Source organism: Triturus cristatus, chromosome 12, assembly GCF_964204655.1.
Source record: "Triturus cristatus chromosome 12, aTriCri1.1, whole genome shotgun sequence".
Classification (NCBI taxonomy): domain Eukaryota; kingdom Metazoa; phylum Chordata; class Amphibia; order Caudata; family Salamandridae; genus Triturus; species Triturus cristatus.
In genome coordinates this window covers 824,953,873-824,975,494 of record NC_140595.1, presented here as the reverse complement: position 1 = coordinate 824,975,494, position 21,622 = coordinate 824,953,873, and the positions used below count along the sequence as shown (strand labels likewise).

At 48.0% G+C, this 21,622-nt stretch overlaps 1 protein-coding gene across 1 annotated transcript in view; it reads left to right on the top strand.

Annotated features, from left to right (window-relative positions):
* The window catches only part of AGFG2 (ArfGAP with FG repeats 2), a 567,631-nt gene that overhangs the window by 242,025 nt on the left and 303,984 nt on the right, over positions 1-21,622 (top strand). Inside the window, exon 6 of the mRNA XM_085639598.1 lies at positions 15,321-15,446. Coding sequence (XP_085495724.1) covers positions 15,321-15,446 — 126 coding nt within the window. The remainder of the gene's footprint in view (positions 1-15,320; positions 15,447-21,622) is intronic.

The following is a 21,622-nucleotide window of genomic DNA, read 5'->3' as shown; positions in this document are numbered from 1 at the left end:
TCCTCCTCCTGATCCTAACTTATTCATCTCATCAGCAAACTCACCATCACCTACAGACTCACTTGTGCCACAAGATGGTGATGATGGTGAGGATGAGGATGGGGATGGGGCTACACTAGGGGATGATGACGACCATAACATACCACAGGACCCAGACCCATGGGATGACTATGATCAAGATCCAGATCTCCACAATGACCCTGTTTTGTATCCCTCCAGGCCATCACCACCTGATGAGAACATTGGGTTTGCACAATTTATCAATAGGGCTGCTTACTATCATGGGTGGAACTACACACTGATCCCTTAGAAGAGGACTTCGTAGTGGAAACATTCTCACCCTCACAAAAATCCACCCACACCCTCCCTATGCTAAAAGGCATGTTAAAACACGCACCAGAAGTATTCAAAGACCCTGTTAGAGCCCGAATACTTACACTAAGGGTGGATAAAAATATATAATGCAGCTCCTACAGACCTGGTGTCCATCGAAGGCCAGATAATCTTAGACTCTCTTGTGTCTAATGCACGTAAGATGGCTAATTCCCAGGCTACAGGCGACGCCCCTCCTCCTGACAAGGAGTCAAAGCTTATAGACGCGTCAGGGAACAGGATTGCATTACAGGCTGCTAACCATTGGCGCATCGCCAATGCGCAAGCTCTCCTAACGCGCTATGACAGAGCGCACTATGACAAGCTGGAAAAACTGATGCAGTATTTACCAGACGAACAAAAAAACAAGGCCAATGAACTCATTCAAGAGGGCAAACTGATAACTAACACGTCCATAAAATGCGCCCTAGATGCGACTGATACAGCATCCCATACCATTAACATATTACTGCCTAGGCATGCTTGGCTTCGAATCTCCGGATTCAAGCAAGAAGTTCAAACCACCATACTCAATCGGCCCTTCGATCAAGAGCATCTTTTTGGACCTACAGTCGATACTTCATTGGAGAAAATGAAGAAAGATACTGAGACTGTGAAGTCCATGTGGGGCCTTGCAACTCCCTTCCAACAGGGGTTCCTTTTGCCGCTCATTTTACAGGGGTGGCTCCAAAACAACATCATCAGAAAACCCCTCCTCATCTTACAAAAGCTCAAATCAATCATCCTCCCCCAAAGAATATTTTTGGGGAGGATACAGAAGGAACAATAATAGGGGAGGAGCCAGAGGTAACAACACCCGCAATTCCCCTAACACCAAGCAGTGACTTCTCTTCATTACCCGCCGACTATTCCACTTATGTTGTGGGATGTCTCTCACAGTTCCTAGCTGTCTGGAACTCCATCACAACAGACAGGTGGGTAGGACAAATTATCCAGTACGGTTATTGCCTGGAACTCACCTCCACCCCCCCAAATATCCCTCCCAAGCATCGTCCAATGTCATCAGAACATCTGACCCTCCTAAAACAAGAGGTTTTCTCCCTGTTACAAAAACATGCAATAGAACCAGTCCCTTTGCCTTATCAGGGCACAGGGGTTTACTCCCTATATGTCCTAATTCCAAAAAAGGACTGCTCTCTCAGGCCAATACTGGACCTCAGAACACTAATTCTGTAGTAGGGGATCTCTGTGTATAGTCATAATCTAGTGAATAGTCCCGCCCATGTGCGTGGACCCCGGAGCAATAAAAAATAATCTCTAAAGGTGACAAATCATGCAGACCTGCATACACCTTTAAGAGAGAATTTAATTTAAAGACAGATAATGCAGCCTATACCCACAGGCTACACTGTCCAGTACTTCAACTAGAATTCCACCAACATCCACAAACAGCACTGCCTGTCTAGTTTTTCTCCACATAGGAAAAAACCCTGCCTCTACCAGCAAAAGCCTCTGGAATGATAGAGAGGAAGGCGTGGACAGACAAGCCCCATAGGCTGCCATTATGTGGCTTAGAACAGGATACTGTGCCTTTAAGAAAACTTTCCAGATTTCCAGAACTTTCCCCAGTATCCCAGAATGCCCAGCAGGTCCCATTTACTTTCAGTTCTTTTTTCCGGCTCCTGCTAGCAGGACCCTGGAGCATTGAGCTCTCCCCTTTTCAAGGGTTTATTTGAGATTTTGGCAATTTTTGTCACTTTTTCTTGTGTTTAGTAGCTGGTACTGTCAACATGCCTGGCTTGTTCGACAAGTGCCCGGAATGTGGTCGAAAGAAGGCTAAAACTGATCCACACGAGGTGTGCATAGGTTGCCTTCCCCAGTCCCACGTGCCTGAAAGCTGTACCACCTGCCACTCGTTCTCAGCCAGGACCCTGAGGGACAGAATGAAAATCAGGCTTCAAGTTCTGGAGGAGCGAAGGCTGAAGGCACCAGGTGGGTCTGGAGGGGCTGATTTGGCCCATACTGAGGCCCCTGGGGGGCTCCCCAGGGGCAGGAAGACCAGTAAGCGCTCCCACTCCCCGTCGACGTCGAGGGCGTCGACGGCGACGTCTAGGAGGATGACCACCGTCTGTTCGCCATCTCCCCAGGGCTCTGGGGAGAAGCGGCGTCGACGATCGCCGTCGAGGGACCTGAATAGGCCGCCGTCGACTACATCGGCGTCGTCGTCGGCGACGACGCCGTCGTCGGCCCCGTCCAGCGGTCGTCGTCGAGATGGGACCCGGCGTCGGCATTCGCCGTCGAGGGATCGCCGTCGATGAAGAGGAGAAGGAGATCGACGTCGAGACGCTGGAGGTCGCCGTCGAGGCGAAGGTTGCCGTCGAGGCGAAGGTTGCCGTCGAGGCGAAGGTCGCCGTCGAGGCGAAGGTCGCCGTCGAGGCGAAGGTTGCCGTCGAGGCGAAGGTTGCCGTCGAGGCGAAGGTTGCCGTCGAGGCGAAGGTTGCCGTCGAGGCGAAGGTTGCCGTCGAGGCGAAGGTCGCCGTCGAGGCACAGGTCGCCGTCGAGGCACAGGTCGACGCCGAGGAGAAGATCGACGTCGAGGCACAGGTCGCCGTCGAGGCACAGGTCGCCGTCGAGGCACAGGTCGCCGTCGAGGCACAGGTCGCCGTCGAGGCAGAGAGAGTCACCGGGATCGGTGTACTCGGTGGTGTATACGCCTCCTCGGATGCCTCCGTCGCCGCCTCCTCTCCCGCCTCCGCCGCCTTCGCCTCCACCACCTCCACCACCGCCTCCACCAACACCTCCACCTCCGCCACCACCACCGCCACCTCCACCACCGCCACCTCGGCCGCTGCCTCCGCCGCCCCAGCCTCTGTCGCTGCCACGCACTCCTGTGGGACCGCCGCCGGTTCCCCCGCGGTCGGTTTCCCTTCCAAGGTACCCGACTCCGCCGCAGGGGACCCCGAAGCCACGACGCCCAGGGTCGCCGAGACCGGCGGACAGGCCGAAGCCGAAGAGGTCGCGCTCCCGCTCTCACAGGAGGAGAAGATCACAGAGCCGTGGACCGTCCTCGTCGGACTCAAGACGTCGCCGTAGGAGGTATAGGTCCAGGTCGCGCACGCGCTCCTCGGACAGAGACCTTTCCCCGACGCTGTCGGACTCCCCGGGGACTAGGGTGTCTCCGGTGGACGACTTGGTCTCGTTCCAAGAGGTGCTGTTGCGAGGGGCTGCAAAGTTGGGTATCACGGTGACGGTTCCAACACCCACGACGTCCGTGATATTCGAGACGCTTCATAAAAAACACCTGTCTCGCCCCCTACTGCCTCTTGTACCAGGACTGGTGGAACCCGCCTTGGAGCTGTTCCTCACTCCCGCGACGACGAAGGCCGCTCCTTCCAGGCTCATGAAAAAGTATAGGGCCCCGGAGTCGGATCCTTCCTTTTTGAGAGTGGACCCGAAGCCGGATTCGGTGATCGTGACGGCGGCAAGAAAACAACATGCGACCGCCCCGTCCTCCACGGTTTCACCTGACAAAGAAAGCCGCTGGCTGGATTCTGCGGGCAGGAAGGTGTGTGGTACCGCCGCCACCACCATGAAGGCGGCGAGTGCAGAGGCTTTGTTGGGCCGTTACGACCGGGCCCTGTGGGAGTCCCTGCAGCAATATGCAGACCTACTGCCACGGGACAAGAAGGAGGACTTCTTGGAGACAGTGCGCGAAGGCATGCTGGTTTCGAACCAAACGATCAGCGCAGCGGCGGATGTATCTTATTGGCCGCCCACGCCTACTGTCATGGCGTCCACCAGCGGCGCCATTCGTGGCTGCGCCTGACGTCCCTCAAGCCAGAGGCGCAGCAAAGAGTGGCCAACCTGCCCTTCTCGGGGGAAACCCTGTTCGGGAAGCATGCGGACGATGAGATGGCCCGCATGAAGGCTGAGGCGGAAACCCTGACGGCCGTCGGGTTGGAGAAGGCCGAGAAAAAGAAGCGCCCGTTCCAGAGGAGGTTCGGGTCTTCGGGCAGAGGGCATGGGCAGGGCTCGGGACAGCAGCAGCAGCAACAGCAGCAGCAGTTCCGCAAGCCCTTCCAGAAGCGCCAGAGGGGTAGAGGAGGCCAGCAGGCTACTACCACGACCAAGGGCCCGGCCGGGTCTCGGCCCTGAGCGGCTACTTCCCCCTCAACCGTTACCCACTCCAGTGGGGGGAAGCATTCAATTTTTTCCGGCAGAGTGGAGAAAAATTACTCAGGACAAGTGGGTGCTGAATATTGTTTGCAATGGATACAGTCTTCGGTTTATCGGCCCGCCTCCAGCGATTCCGCCGGTCAGCTCTCGATTCCAGCTGAGAGAGCTCCAGGCGGAGGCAGACATCTTGTTGAGAAAAAAGGTGGTAGAAGAGGTACCTCTGTCTCAAAGGGGAAGAGGTCTGTACTCTCGGTTCTTCCTCATTCGCAAGAAGGACAAGAACGAGTTCAGGCCCATTCTGGATTTGCGACAGGCAAACAAATGGATTCGCAGAGAGAAGTTTCGCATGCTATCGTTGCACCAGATTTACCCTCCGCTGCAACGGGGAGACTGGCTCTGTGCCATAGATCTACAGTATGCGTACTTCCACGTGCCCATAGCACGGAAGCACAGGAAGTTCCTGCGATTCCAAGTCTGCGCCAATCACTATCAATACACAGTACTGCCATTCGGGCTAAAGTCTGCGCCCAGGACCTTTTCGAAGTGCATGGCGGTGGTGGCGGCACACCTGCGGAGGAACAAGGTGTTTGTCTACCCGTATCTGGACGATTGGCTGATCAAGGCATCATCCTTCGCGGAAGCGCAAGAACACTTCCGATGGACGTGCGAGCTCTTGCACAAGCTGGGGTTACACGTCAACATGTCCAAATCGGTTACGACTCCGGTCCAGTGCATACAGTACCTGGGGACCTCCATCGATACGCGGTCAGCAAGCGTGTCTCGTTCGGAGGAGAGACGGTTATCACTCCTTCGGAAGGCTCAGGACCTCAGGACTGCTCCATCGACGACAGTGAGGAAGGTGTCTTCGCTGCTGGGATCGATGGCCTCCTGTATCTTCCTCACGCTCGGCTACACATGAGACCACTGCAGGAGTGTTTGGAGGATCAGTGGGATCAGAGGACAGGCTCTTGGGACGACAAGATACGACTGTCGCTGCATGCTCTTCAGTCTCTGAAGTGGTGGTGTTCGGCGGAAAACCTCCTCAAGGGGGTTCCCTTCCACAAGGACATTCCCACGACGAGTGTCGTGACGGATGTGTCTCTCCAGGGCTGGGGAGCGCATTCCGGGGACTTGCAGATTCAAGGAAAGTGGTCTGCTTTGGAATCGACATACCACATCGATTTCCTGGAACTCAGATCTGTCTTCCTGGCGCTGAAGGCCTTCCTTCCATCCTTCCAGACCAACTCGCTGCTGATACAGATGGACAATACAACTACGATGTATTACCTCAACAAGCAGGGGGGGTCGAGATCGCGCACTCTGTCGCAGGAGGCGCAGGCGATCTGGCGCTGGCTGCTGGCCAGAGGACTGACGATTACGGCCACGCATCTGCCAGGGGTGCAGAATGCTCAGGCGGACGCCTTGAGCAGGCTGATTCAGGAAAACCACAAATGGGTCATAAACGACGAAGTACTAGGAGAAGACTTCGCAAGGTGGGGGACTCCAGACGTAGATCTGTTCGCCACCGCCGAAAACAGCAAATGCCGAGACTTCGCATCCAGGTACTACCAGCGGGGGACGCTGGGGAATGCGCTATGGATCGATTGGTCGAACAGCTTTCTGTACGCTTTTCCACCCATTCCCCTGATTCCGGCGGTGCTCATCAAGCTGTCCCAGTCCAGGGCGCGGATGATCCTGATCGCCCCGGAGTGGCCCAGGCAGTGGTGGTTCACGGACCTTCTTCACCGGTCTCTCCTTCCTCACATGCGGTTGCCGTGCAGGCCGGACCTTCTCACGAAGTTCGGGGGGCGGATGGTGCACCCCAACCTCTCGTCTTTGAGTTTGGCGGCATGGCTCCTGAAATAGTGCAATATGGCCATCTGAATCTACCAGACGATTGTATGGACATACTGAAGGAGTCTAAACGACCTTCCACTAGGACATCCTATGCTTACAAGTGGAAGAGGTTCTGTATCTGGTGTAAGTCCAAGAACTTTGATCCGACAACATGTAAGGAAGATGTCATCCTTCCGTACCTTTTACATCTGGCGCAGTCTGGCCTTAATTTCCATTCCATTAAGGTTCATCTGGCTGCTTTGACTGCTTACAGGAAATGCCCTTCACAGACTTCCTTCTTTCAGATCCCTGTGGTCAAGGATTTTTTGGAAGGCTTGAAGAAAGTGTTTCCTCCCGTCAGACTTCCCTCGCCTTCCTGGGACTTGAATGTGGTGCTGTCCAGACTGATGAAGGAGCCTTTTGAACCCATTCACAAGGCTTCATTGCAGCACCTATCTTGGAAGGCGGCGTTCCTAGTGGCCATCACATCGGCCCGCAGGGTGAGTGAACTTCAGGCATTATGTTGTCAAGAACCTTATACTGTGTTTCATGCTGCTAAGGTTGTGATGCGTACTCACCCTAAATTTCTTCCTAAGGTTATCTCTGACTTTCATGTCAACCAGACTATAACTTTACCTACGTTCTTTCAGAATCCCTCTTCGCCAGCGGAAAGGTCTCTCCATTCCCTGGATGTTCGGAGGGTGTTGAAATTTTATCTGGTTAAGACCAAGGATATTCGTAGGTCTGACCAATTGTTTGTTAATTATGGCTCAGTCAGGACTGGTCTTGCGACCTCTAAGCAGTCCATTTCTCGGTGGATTGTGTCCTGCATACAGTTGTGTTATCAAAAGGCTAATAAGACCTTAGGGGGTAAACCTAAGGCTCATTCCACCAGGGGCAAAGCTGCCACGACGGCTTTGCTGCGTAATGTTCCGATTGCGGAAATCTGCAAGGCGGCCACTTGGAAGTCGGTCCATACCTTTGCTGTGCATTACTGTCTGGACTCGGATGCCAGGGCAGATGCTCAGGTTGGGCAGGCTTCGCTGCGAAATTTGTTCGCACAGTAGTGGGTTTGTCTTGTTTGTTCTCCACCGCTGTTGTTGTGTGGGGATGGGCTTGCCATTCTATTCACTAGATTATGACTATACACAGAGATCCCCTACTACAGAAGGAGTAGTTTCTTTTCTGTAACTCCAGTTCTGTAGTAGGGGTATCTCTGTTATAGTCATAAGCGCCCGCCCTCCTCCCCGGTGGAGAGATTTGTTCGTATGAAGAATGTTACAGGTCTGGCGTGCTACGCCTTCAAAAAGAACTGAAAGTAAATGGGACCTGCTGGGCATTCTGGGATACTGGGGAAAGTTCTGGAAATCTGGAAAGTTTTCTTAAAGGCACAGTATCCTGTTCTAAGCCACATAATGGCAGCCTATGGGGCTTGTCTGTCCACGCCTTCCTCTCTATCATTCCAGAGGCTTTTGCTGGTAGAGGCAGGGTTTTTTCCTATGTGGAGAAAAACTAGACAGGCAGTGCTGTTTGTGGATGTTGGTGGAATTCTAGTTGAAGTACTGGACAGTGTAGCCTGTGGGTATAGGCTGCATTATCTGTCTTTAAATTAAATTCTCTCTTAAAGGTGTATGCAGGTCTGCATGATTTGTCACCTTTAGAGATTATTTTTTATTGCTCCGGGGTCCACGCACATGGGCGGGACTATTCACTAGATTATGACTATAACAGAGATACCCCTACTACAGAACTGGAGTTACAGAAAAGAAACTACTCCATCTCTATATTCAGTCAGATCACTTCTACGTGGTCACCCTCCAACAGGTGCTCCCATTGTTTAAACAAGGTGACTTTCTTTCCACTCTGGATTTAAAGGATGCCTACTTCCATATTCCCATTCATCCAGCTCACAGAAAATATCTCAGGTTCCTGGTGGACAGTCAACACTACCAGTTCAAAGTCCTTCCGTTCGGGGTGACCACAGCGCCCAGAGTCTTCACCAAGTGCCTCGCAGTAGTTGCAGCTCACTTAAGAAGACAACACATTCATGTGTTCCCATACCTGGGAAGCCAAGTCACACAGCAGCTGCGTTCACCACACCCACAAAACAAGTCAGTTGCTTCACGACTTGGGATTCACCGTAAACTTCACCAAGTCCCACCTCCAACCATCCAACACACAAATGTATCTAGGAGCTACAATTGACACTTCCAAAGCTCTAGCATACCCCAACCCAGTCAGAATACGCAACATACAAGATCTAGTATCACAATTTCAGCCTTAACACTCATTACCAGCTCGAGTGTTCATGCAATTAATAGGGATGATGGCTTCTTGCATTCTAAGCGTCCCTTATGCAGGACTCCACATGCGTCCTCTACAGGAATGCTTAGCACGCCAGTGGAACCAGGCTCAAGGTCAGCTAACAGATCTGGTGTTGGTGGACAGCCGCACATATCGCTCTCTGCACAGGTGAAACACACAAAACCTTTCCAAGGGGAGGCCGTTCTTCGATCCAGTTCCACAGATAGTGCTAACAGACGCATCGCTCACCGGCTGGGGAGCTCATCTCCAAAACTTTACCATTCAAGGCATATGGACTACAAATAAAAAATAATTCCACATAAACCACCTGGAATTACTGGCAATATTTCTGGCATTGAAATCCTTTCAACTCCATCTAGTACGCATAGCTGTCTTAGTTCGTACGGACAACATAACAGCAATGTACTACTTACAAAAGCAGGGAGGAATACATTCTCTACTACTTTCACACTTAGCTCAACGCATATGGAAATGGGCCAATCCCACAACACACATCTCCTGGCAGAACACCTCCCAGGAGTACACAATCACATTGCGGATCTGCTCAGTCATCAACAACAACAGATCCACGAATGGGAACTTCATCACTTGTCTTTGTTTCAAGTACCCGCTATTAAAGATTTATGGAAGGACTTAAAAGAATAATTCCCCCTAGAGTTCTGCCCTCTCCAGTGTGGAATCTTAATGTCGTCCTTACAAGGCTCATGGGCCCACCATTGGAACATCTGCACAAGTGTGAACTGCAATTCCTCACTTGGAAAGTAGCCTTCCTTATAGCCATCACATCTCTTAGAAGAGTGAGTGATCTCCAGGCATTAACCATACAAGAACCATTTTTGCAAATTCATCATAATAAAGTGGTTCTTAGACCTAATTCAAAATTTTTACCTAAAGTTGTGTCTGCCTTTCATCTTAACCAGTCTGTTGAGCTACCAGTTTTTTTCCCTCAACCAGACTCAGTGGCAGAAAGGGTTCTTCACACGCTAGACGTTAAAAGAGCACTACTCTATTATATTGAATGAACTAAGTTCTTTAGAAAGACGAAACAACTTTTCGTTGCTTTTTCCCCACCTCATTAAGACAATCCCATTTCAAAAGCAGGCCTTGCACGATGGATTGGTAGCTGCATCCAAATATGCTACCTTATAGCCAAATGTACATTAACAGTTCCCCTTAGAGCTCATTCTACTCGCAAACTATGGGCTTCTATGGTATTCTTAGGGAACGTTCCCTTAGATGACATCTGCAAAGCTGCAACTTGGTCTACACCGCACACATTTACAAAACGCTATTGTGTAGATGTGTACTGTTGAAAGCACGCAAAACAACATGCTAGTGTGGGCCAGCCTGTCTTAAGAACACTCTTTCAAACAACTGCAACAGATACAGGTTATCCACCGCCACAAACAAAACTGCTGTATAGTCTATACCAGTATGCATCTCTTCTTGGCATGTACAGCTGCAGATTCATATACACCTCCCTGGGTACCTTTATCTGTTGCAGTGTTAACTTACTTAGATACATCTCACATGGACATCTTTCTATTTCTTACTAACTCCATCATCCCCCTTTATGGCGAAAATGATCTTGGGATGGAGTCGATGCCCATTCGCAGTTTCATCGTACGGGGGAGTCACCTTTCTCGTGACTTCAAAGACTTCTTTGAACAAAAACAAACTGCAAACATCCGAGCCCAACACCAGATAGCGATCTATGCACAGTTCTACATGCCAAGAACAGATGCATACTGGTAAGTAGCATTTTCCTTTCTTCAAATTTCTGTGAGACATGTTCAGGGATGAGCAGGGAGCCACAAAATTCCTACCACTCATAATTTCCACACTTCTCCCGGTTAACAAAAAAAAAAAAAGTACACCACTTGTGTGGCTGGGCTTATCTGCGACAGGAAGGGATAAAAACTGTAACAATATCAAGCCAATGTGATCTTCAAATGTTCCCTGCTTTGTTCTGTTATTGTCTCAGGTAAACAGCCCTGGACTCAACTGGGTGGTTTGCTTTCAGAAATGTCTGGGCTTAGTATTCCCTGTGTTGGGTCCGAGTATGGGCTCAAATACTCCTGTCATGCTCTACACTGAGTTGCAACTGACTGCATTTGCTTGAGTGCTCCCATAGAGAGAGCACATTTATAAATAATAGAAAATTATATTTTAGAGAAGTGTGGGAATGATAAATGGAAAAACATTTTAAAAGGTCTCCGTGAACGTCATATTTCTTTAGTATAAAGGAAAGCAAGTAGGAAAACACAAGTCTGGCTGTGACGGCCTTTGGAGAGAATAGTAATGACTCTCCTGCCTTTTTCCTTGCCGAGAGCAAACTCTGTGCTGGTGATATGGTTGACTCCTTTTCTCCGTTTCAAAAATGAGGTTGGTAAAGTGCCAATCCTGCAGCTATGCAACGGTCCACAACCGATAAAATAGAGGCCGCTACTTCTACAGCAGTAAAACTATCAATTACAGGCAACTGAAAGTCAAGGAAGGACATCGGTTTTCCAGTGGTATGATAAACAAGATATGTATTGTATGATGCCAACAGGATCAGGGGGTTAGTCAACTTCTTGACCATTTGCAAGTTTTAATATTTGCATTATAGGACTGAAAGACGTGGTCATTTTATTTTTGTATCTACCCTAGCCATGTGCTTGTTTTAATCAAGTACACAGGGCATGTGGACTTCTCAGGTCACGGTGTGCTGTACGTTGTCAGAAGTGTACTCATCATGATCTGTAGTAAGCACACATCCCTGCTGCCTAACTAAGAATTTTACAGCCATGAGTTTGGGGCAAGGAAACGCACTGCTCTGGCCTTTTTGTAACTTCTCACAAATTCCTGTGGGACTTGTCCAGCGTTGTACAGCTTGCTGGACTCCTGTATAGCAATTATCCAGGAAACATTATAATCTTTATGAAGGAGTGACTGCTCAAGCACCAGTACAATCTTTTCACTTATTTCTAATGTGGCAAATGTGCAAATATTATACTGTGGTGCTTCCCAAGATATATATATTCCGATGCTGTGTACAGAACCTGTGGAGTTCTCGCACATATTCAGCTTGATGCCTTAAGCTCTTTTGCTTGACATATGCTGCCCAAACAGCATCCACCCTTTGTACAGTATCAATGACCGCTATCATCTTCTCAGGAGAATGAATCACTGGATTTGTGGAGATCCCAGCTGTGATCCACAAGCAGTAGTCCGGGGCAGAAGGACTCTCTCCCCTTTCCAATGGTGGCCCATATATCCTGTTTCTTGCCTGCTGGGGTGGCATGAAGGACCCAGGCAGAAGTGCCTAAAACCACAAAATGGCCCACATAGTTTAACCCCTCTCACCCACAAGAAGAGAAACTACTGAAAAGATGTTTATGCCCCTGACTATGGCTAGGGAGGCCTGACCCCTACCCTAACAAGATACCTAGAGTGTTGTGTGGATTCCGGCTCAGTAAGGCCACGATCACCAAGCACAAATTCTTTTAGGAGATGCATTGATGGAAAGGATAGACTTTTCAATGTCTCAGGAAGCCCATCACGGGAAAAACTTTCACCACAAGTGAGGAGCATCACTCAACTGCTTCTGGGGTCTACATTGTACGGCAAGTGAATGACATCAGCGCGCCACATGGAACCGAGATTATTGATAGGGGAGGGAGGAGGTGGCAGCTAGCAGAGAAGTGTTTCCATGTTGGCCCAATCCTCTCCCTCCGAGAATTAAATGTTCATGCCCTTGACATTACAAAGGTAATTTGCAGGATGCTTATGGCTCGCCCTTTGGATGCAGTGCCTGACACCTTCAATGTTGCAGATATCGTTGGCCCCGAGGTCCTCAAGGATGCTTTCGAGGAAGGTGAGGGGCCATCAAGCATTCCACCTGCCCAGGAAGAACAAAGCTAGTTGGCTTAATCAGCTAAGGGCTCTGATGTGAAGGATGTGCCTGTCGCTCCAGAGCTGAACCTAGGGCCCAGGGCAAAGATAATTGCCAGAGCTTAAACTCGTCAACCCACACCTGAGGGCTGGACCTAACAAGCAGTCTCAGCAGCAGCCATAGCACTGCTCCCGAGGCAGTCAGGCATTAAGCAATGAGACTGGCTGGAGTAGGGAACCGACCTTCCGGTCTGGCCTCCAGTCTGAGTCTGGGGGCAGAGAGATCCGCTTTGAGCTCCAGAGAAGCCTCAAGATAAATGAACCAAGCCTCTGCTCCAGCCGATACCGAGTTGACCTCGAGCGAGAAGCCAACCCCCTTCAGAGCCAAAATGGACGTCCAAGCTGCCTTCAAAGTCCTTGAAGCTGTCACATAAAAAGATCTTGATGCGGAGTTCAGAATTATGTAATGCAGTAGTTTCCAACCTTTTGACTCCTAAGGACTCCCATTGAGTCCGTACTGGAAGCTGGGGTCCCCCAAGCAATTTGTATGATTTCAATAAAACAATTTAAAACAGTACTTCACATAAAATACACACAAAAATGCACACCAAATGAATACAAGAATTACTAAATATTTTATTATTTTATATTGAAAAAATTGAAAGATTTTAATGGCAAGCTTGATGCTGCATCTCGGCACCTAACTTTTCAATGTTTGGTTTTATTTCGCGGTATGAGGCTCATGCTCCTCCCACGGCCAGACTGGGAACCCAAAGCAGCCCTGGCAAATGTCAGATCAGTCCCCGTATGGGGCACACCAAGTGCAACGAGTGAGCCTGACCACTACAAAGGGGGCTTGGAGGTGCCCCCGCCATGAAAATATGGGGGGAAAGTGTGCATTCTACAACACATTTGTCATATATTGAATTGTATTCGTTTTTAAAGCATAGTAAATGATTACCTTACTGTGCACCAGGATACAACAATCTTTGTTTGGGCTCTTCAGTAATTCCCTCACTGTCACCCTCTAACAGTGCCCCTCATATCTCCATAGCCCCTATCTCACATGTATTTCATTGTTTTAGAGCACCTCTCATACCAGTGTAGGGTGTCAGAGCACATTACTTCACAAACCTATAGAAATAATGAATCATACGTGTGTAAATCAGTGTATAGCAAATGTTACATAAGGCAAAGGAGACAACAAGGTGTAGGAGTCATATGTCATCCATACTGGCAGATGTTTTTTTAAGAGTGCTTGGTCTGGAGAAGCACACACTCAGGATTCAGAACAGAACACAGTGGTTAGCATTGACTTTAATAATAAGAATGTTTTTCTCCCCAAACTAACTTATTTTAACAGCATCAGGATAATGGAAGACGTGGAAAAACGTAACTTACTGATTTGTACCATGCAGTTTGCATGCAGGTCTTTGGTGGCAGTTCATAGCTCACTGTGCTAGATTATGATTGTAACTTATGAATTGCACAGTAACAAAATAATCTGTGACAAAAGCAGTAACCCACTGAGCTATGCACTTAAAATACAGTTTTTTAAAATGCTTCGTTCACGTTCTTTGCAGCAGGCATATTAACCATCTTCGCTACCTTAGATGAGTCAAAGCTGCCTCTGGTCAAGACTAACATCTCTCTCTAGCAGGTACATTATTCACCGGAGTTATCTTGACACTTTTATTGTCGCTCAAAAACTGCTGAATATACAGGGAAGTTTGCAATACTCCTGCCTATCGATCCCTGGGAATGGGTCATGTATCCCTGGGGGTCCGCGGTCCACAGTTTGGGAACCACTGGTGAAATGCATCTCCAGTCATCTAGCTGCCCATAGTCCCCAAACTTGGACAGCACATGATTTACATTCACTTATCCATGGCAAAACATCCCTGTCAACCTGCTGAGGAGCTAGGAACACCACAGCCACTCCCAGTGAAGGAAAGGAAGTTAACCTTTGAGGAAGGATATCAGAGAAGTTGGGTAGCTTCTTTCGAGCACTTCAGATCGTCAATGCACTTGATCTTTCTGTCAAAATCGTCTCTCAGGGCATTAATGGTGCTAAGTAACACATGCTCCCTCTTGAAGGGGTCATCTTCCTTGGTTTGTATCCTCTTCAATGGGTGCTGGAACATGGTTTAAATAGTGAACTGTTCTTGTTTTGCTCTGGCTGCTCTTCTTAAGAGTACTCGGGTAGTGCAGGGTCAAGGTTGTCTCTGGCGAAGTATCCATGATGCCTCCCTAGCCCACTCCTCAACACCAGAGCTGGGTTGTGGGGCGAGGTTGTTGCCACTGCTAGATACTGGTGCTAGACTACTTCCGTTCTCCTTTGATGCCATGTTCTCCTGGGGCTATCCCTATATAACACGGTTTCATTTCCATGGCCTCCAGGGCGACCGGCTATGCGTAGTCGCACCGGTGGGTGAAGGTGCCTGCAATCAACAGGAACTCCTGAGAGATTAAAGCTATCTTAGAGGTTGGCTGTCTCCTCCTTCCCCCTTTTTTTAATGAGACTGGTTATAATCTTGTACTAGGAAAGCAAAGCAATGTTGCTGTACATCAACATGGAATTAATACAGTAAACCAGTCAAACTCCATACTGGTGGAGAAATTGTATTTTAATGCTTGTGAAAAGGAATCTGTTTTGAGGAAAGTGTTTGAGGCTTGCACATGTTGACAATGTGAGACCCATCATATCCATTGCTGAGTGTACTGGACATGAGCTGACAAATTCTTGCTATTTACTGCTGCTTTTGTTGTTTCAGGCCAGATCCCTGCACAGGCAGGCTTTGCAAATTTTGATGCCTTCAGTTCTACTCCTGCTGCTACAACGTTTGGGAGTTCCACAATGCCCAATCCATCCTCATTCCACGGCCAACACACCGCTGCAGGTAGACCTTTATCATTTTACTTTGTATTACTTGTACGTGAGTTGTTTAAACTTGCTTTTTTCTTATGGAGTTCTCTGAAAATTGATTTAACAGCCAGGCACTATATGCAATTAAAATATTTTAATTCCCAAGTAATATATGAGCAAAGAAGTGTTGCGCTGACACAAATGCATTTTGGCTGAGGCTGACTGAGCAAGTTTGAAATGCTGGTAGGGCTACTACAAAGTCATTCACATGTCAGGCTAGCGATCTAATTGACTCTGAATACCCCTGCCAGGATTTCAGAAGTTCCTACATATTGGAAAATAACCTTTTCTTTCAAATGGGACCTACTGTGTTAGCCATAATCATTGAATAGTTTTGCCCATTTATGGGACACATACCACTTAAAAACTATAAAATTTGGTGGCGTTCCTTCGGACTAAATCCCTCAAATGTATTTTTCCATTAAAGCAATCAACCTTCAAAAATGAATCACAAGTGACAACTATTATCATCCTCATTCATAGATCATTTGAGAAAATGAAAGGAACAAAGGGTAATGTAGCCAGATAGGAGGCCACTCCTTTGAGATGACTATTATGAAAAGGTGCGTACACTGTCCTTTAAGAAGCCAGCAGTTTCCATCTCCCAGCATGCACTGTACTGGCAGTGTGCCTTGCAGCCTCAGTTCTTTATTCTGGCTTGAGCTGGCTGAATCTCCGAATACTTCAAGGCCTCTGTACCCTTTTTATCTGAAGTTTCATATCAATAAACCTTTCGTCCTATAAAATGCCATCACTCTTTGTGAAGTGCCCCTCCGTTGGGACAAAAAAGGCTACCTCGGATCACCATTCGGTATGTTTGGTCTGCCTACTGGCTAAACATACTGTAAGGACTGCAAACGTTGTCAAATGACAAAAAGAGCCTTAAACGATTGTGAGGGCACTCACCTTTGAGTAAAGCTGGGAGGCCGCAGGGAGATATAGGAAAGAAAGAAAAACCTCTGAATGCAGGGCAAAGAGGGTGAGTCTGTCCACTCCTGTGACAAATACTCCCATGGAGGAAGATCTAGGGAGAGAAAGTGGAGGAGACACCATCACTCACATATATACGGGAACATCGGTCGACATCAGAGTAGGGTTCAGCACCGACCTGTTTGCCGCTGAGGAGTTCAGGACCACTGACATTGACAACAAGTAGTGACCTCCATTATCTCTGGCAGTGGCTAGGCCTCAGCCAACGTACTACCAATTGATGGTGAATCTGTTGACTGCAAGAAGGCACCGTTTGTTATTGATGTTGAGGTCCCCGTTGAGAAGATCAACACCAAGGAGACACTTTTCAGCCTCTCTAGTTTCTCTATCTTTTGCGTATCGGTTTACATCACCTCCTGCAGAGCTGCCGTTGTCTCTCTCAATACCAAGAATGGCTATTCCTTCAGAGGACCCTATATAGAAACCTCTTGAAACTTTGGACCTGCCGCCAAGACTTTTTCAATCACTAAGACAGGTAATTTCACCAGCACCGGTTCTGCCATGAGCTCTGATGATGGTGTAATGGAAAACATTTATGTCTCCTGGGCCTGCTGCTCCATCCCAATCTTTTTCAGTTCTCCACCAAATGCCAGAGACCTAGGAGGAGGAAAACTCCAATGTTGGAGGCATATGAGCTGCAGATTATATGCTGTGCATAGATCGCCATCTAGATTTGGGTCGGGATGTTTGCACTTTCTTTTTCTTCGAAGAAGTCTTTCCATTCACGAGGTAGGTGACTCCTACTTTCGCTGATAGTGCGCGTGGGCATCAACTCCATTGTTAGATTGTTTTTTTCCGCCATCGGGTTCAGATGTGAATTGTTGCTCTTTGGTTCGGCACCGTTCTTCTGCCCCCCCTTCAACGCGCAATCCACTACCCTTGACGGTATTGTTTATCGATCGCGTTTCCCATTCTCCACGTATCGTCTACACTCAAAAACCTTAGATCGGAAGATTCGTGGAAGGCCGTTGAGCCTACCCACGCTGGGGTCGGTAGCAGTCGATGGAACGGACTCCATTCAAGTTCTGTCCAGGGTGTCGCACTAAGTTTACTTGCACCGACTTGCACGAAGTGTACAACCTCTGCCTATCACCAGAATACGAGGAGAAGGACTGTGACGCGTGTCGGTCGTTTCGATTGAAGAAGACGCTCTGTGACCGTCTGGCTCAACGTCACGAAATGTACCAGCAAAGTGTGTCTGCGCTGGATCTCCTCGGAGACGAGTCTGAACACAAGGAATCACAGGTGCAAGAAGCCAAAATGGAGGAGGACCACATCTCCGTGTCGGAAGCTGACCCCGATGCAGAAGACCTCACACCGGGACAACGGATTGTGAGTAAAGAGACTTCCTTCCCCTGCCATCTCCTCCATAAAAAGGCTCCGGTCCCTCCTCTGCCTTCGGCCCAAGGTCGGCACCGATAAATGGTTTCGAGCGCCCCGCCTTCGAGCTCGTTGCCGAAACATAAACAGCCTTCCGGTTTGGGGTCTACTCGTCCCCACGCTAGTGCCGAACCCGAAACCTTCGGCATCTAAATCCAAACACCTTTAGCTAAATCTTCAGATCCGAAACTTTCGACACCAAAACCAGCATCTAAAGAAAGTACTTCAACTAACGAGCCTCGGACTGATATTCCACATTCGGACCTGAAACAGGAGATTGTGATTAATCCAGAAACTGGACAGATTCATGCCAAACTTCCTGAGAAGAGGAAAATGATCTTACAAGAAGACTACCACATTCCTCTAAATAGGAAAGATGTGGGTACTAACCCTTCTCCACCTTCTTCAACCATTGATCCAAATTTACTCATTACACCTACTCATTCTCCTCCACCACCATCTCCTGACCCACAGGATACAGGGGATGGGTATATAGATGACTACACACCACAGGATACTGACCCACGGGATAATTATAATGCCTACTCTCAACCAAATAATGACCCCGACCTATATCCATCCAGACCTTCTCCTCCAGATGATAACATTGGATAGATTGAGCTTGTTAACAGCGATGCACAATATCATGGAGTAGAGCTTCATAAATAGACTTTAGAGGAGGATTATTTGTTTGGCACACTAAGTTCATCTCAAAGGGCTACACAAACATTACCAATGTTAAAGGGTATGCTTAAACATACTGATGACATCTTTAAAGACCCTGTAAGAGCTAGAATCATCACTCCCAGGGTAGAGAAGAAGTACACATCTGCACCTAATGACCCTGTATATATCAAATGCCAGTTACCCTTCGACTCTCTGGTAGTTTCCAACGCTCGTAAAAGAGCTAATTTGCAAACAGGGGAAGCCCCTACTCCTGATAAAGAGTCTAAATTAGTTGACGCTTCGGGCAAAAGAATAGCGTCGCAAGCAGCTAATCATTTGCGCATTGCCAATGCTCAAGCACTATTGGCAAGGTATGACAGAGCTCATTATGATGAGCTCGAAAAGCTCATTGAATTTCTTCCTGATGAGCATAAGTCTAGAGCTAGTGCCCTGATTCAAGAGGGTAAATTAATAACTAATACCTATATCGGGTGTGCTCTGGATCACACAGACGCAGCAGCTCGGGCAGTAAACACTAGTGTACTGCTCCGTAGACATACTTGGTTAAGAATTTCAGGATTCAAGTCTGAGCTACAAGCCTCTATTCCTAACCAACCCTTTGATAAACAACACCTCTTTGGTCCAGCTGTTGATACAACACTGGAAAAGATAAAAAAAAAAAGGATACTGACGTTGCTAAGTCCATGGGGGCCTTACAATCCCCTTCCAACAGAAGCTCCTTTGTCGCTCATTTTACAGTGGCGGCCCCAAAAATGTGTGTACAGACAATCCCTCCTCCTCGTACAATGGCAACAATCAGTCGCCTCTTCAAGAGGTTATTTTAAAGGTGGATATAGAGGAAACAACGGCAAGGGAAGAGGCAGAGGTAGCTCAACACACACTTCCTCTGGTGACACCAAACAATGACTTCCTTTCCATACCCCCCACCATTCCACTCCTGTCGGGGGACGTCTTTCCCAATTTCTACCCATTTGGAATACGATTACATCAGACAAATGGGTTCTACAAATAATCCAATCTGGTTATTGCCTGGCGCTTACAAGCACTCCACCGAACATTCCTCCAAGGTCACACCTCATGTCACAAGAACATCTCACCCTCCTAAAGAAAGTGGTTCTCTCTTTGTTGCAGAAAGATGCAATAGAACCAGTCCCTTTACCATACCAGGGAGCATGGGTGTACTCCCTCTACTTTCTAATTTCCAAAAAAGGACGGCTCTCTCAGGCCTATATTAGACCTTGTAGAACTAAATCTATACATTCAGTCGGACCATTTTCATATGGTAACACTCCAACAAGTGCTGCCTCTTCTTCAGCAAGGCGACTTTCTCTCCACTCTGGAATTAAAGGGCGCTTCCTTTCATATTCCAATACACCCTGTGCACCGCAAATACCTCAGGTTTGTGGTAGCAGGTCAGTACTATCAATTCAAAATATTTTCCATTAAGAGTAACGACCGCACAAAAGGCTTGGCAGTAGTCGCAGCCTATCTAAGAAGGCAACATATTCAGGTCTTCCCATACTTTGACGACTGGCTCATAAAGGCCAGCTCGCACAACAGCTGTTTGTGCCACACACAACATACTGTGCAATTGCTCCATGAGCTAGGATTCACAGTAAATCTGTCCAAATCCCATCTCCAACTATCCACGTCTCAAGCATATCTAGGAGCTACTATAAACGCACAAAAAAAACTCGTCATACCCAATTTCAGCCAGAGTTCGGAATATACAAACCCTGATGTCTCAGTTTCAGCCTCAACACTCCTTACCAGCTCGAGTGTTCATGCAGTTACTGGGAATGATGGCGTCTTGCATTTTTATAGTCCCCTATGCAAGACTTCAGATGCGTCCCCTGCAAGAATGCTTAACACATCAGTGGAACCAAGCTCCCGGTCAGTTATCAGATCTAGTGTTGGTAGACGGCTGCACCCATCGCTCTCTGCGGTGGGGGAACACACAAAACCTTTTAAAAGGGCGGCCCTTCAGCAACCCGGTTCCACAGATAGTACTGACAGCAGACGCATCACTAACAGGTTGGGGAGCGCATCTCCAAACCCACACTATTCAAGGCATTTGGAGCTTGCAGCAGGAACAGCTTCATATAAATCGTCTAGAGCTGCTAGCAATATTTCTGGCGCTGAAAGCATTTTAAGATCTGTTGGTACACAAGAATGTCCTAATTCGTACAGAGAACATGACAGCCATGTACTACATACAAAAACAGGGAGGGACACACTCTCTCCAGCTGTCACAGCTAGCACAGACCATCTGGGCCATACATCACCAAATATATCTCCTAGCAGAACACCTTCTAGGAGTAAACAATCAAATGGCATATTTGCTCAGTCGTCAGACACAGCATGTTCTCACAAGACTAATGGGTCCACGCTTTGAGCCATTGCACAAAGGTGAACTGTAGTTTCTCACATGGAAAGTCACTTTCCTCGTTGCTATCACATCTCTCAGAGTGGGTGAGCTTCAGGCATTAACTATAGAAGAACCCATTTTACAAATGCACCAAAACAAAGTGGTTCTTCGAACTAATCCTAAATTCCTTCCTAACGTTATTTCTACTTTTCATATCAATCAATCTGTTGAGTTACCTGTGTTCTTCCCTCAACCAGATTCAGTGGCAGAACGTGCCCTACACACATTAGATGTGAAGAGAGCATTGGTTTATTACACAGAAAGGACAAAACCTTTCCGTAACACAAATCAACCTTTTGTCGCTATTGCTCCACCACATAAAGGCAATCCCATATCAAAATCAGGTATTGCGAGGTGGATAGTCAAGTGCATTAAAATATGCTATGCAAAAGCAAAATAACGTTAACATTTCCCCCTAGAACACACTCTACACGCAAGCTGTGGGCTTCTATGGCATTCTTAGGAAATATACCCATACAGGATGTATGCAAAGCTGCAACATGGTCTACACCTCAAACATTCACAAAACACTATTGTGTATATGTGTTAGCTAGACAACATGCTAGAGTGGGCCAGGCAGTTTTACGTACACTATTAAACCACTGCAACAGATACAGGTTAGCCACCGCTTTGGGAGATAACTGCTTTATAGTCTGTGCACAGCA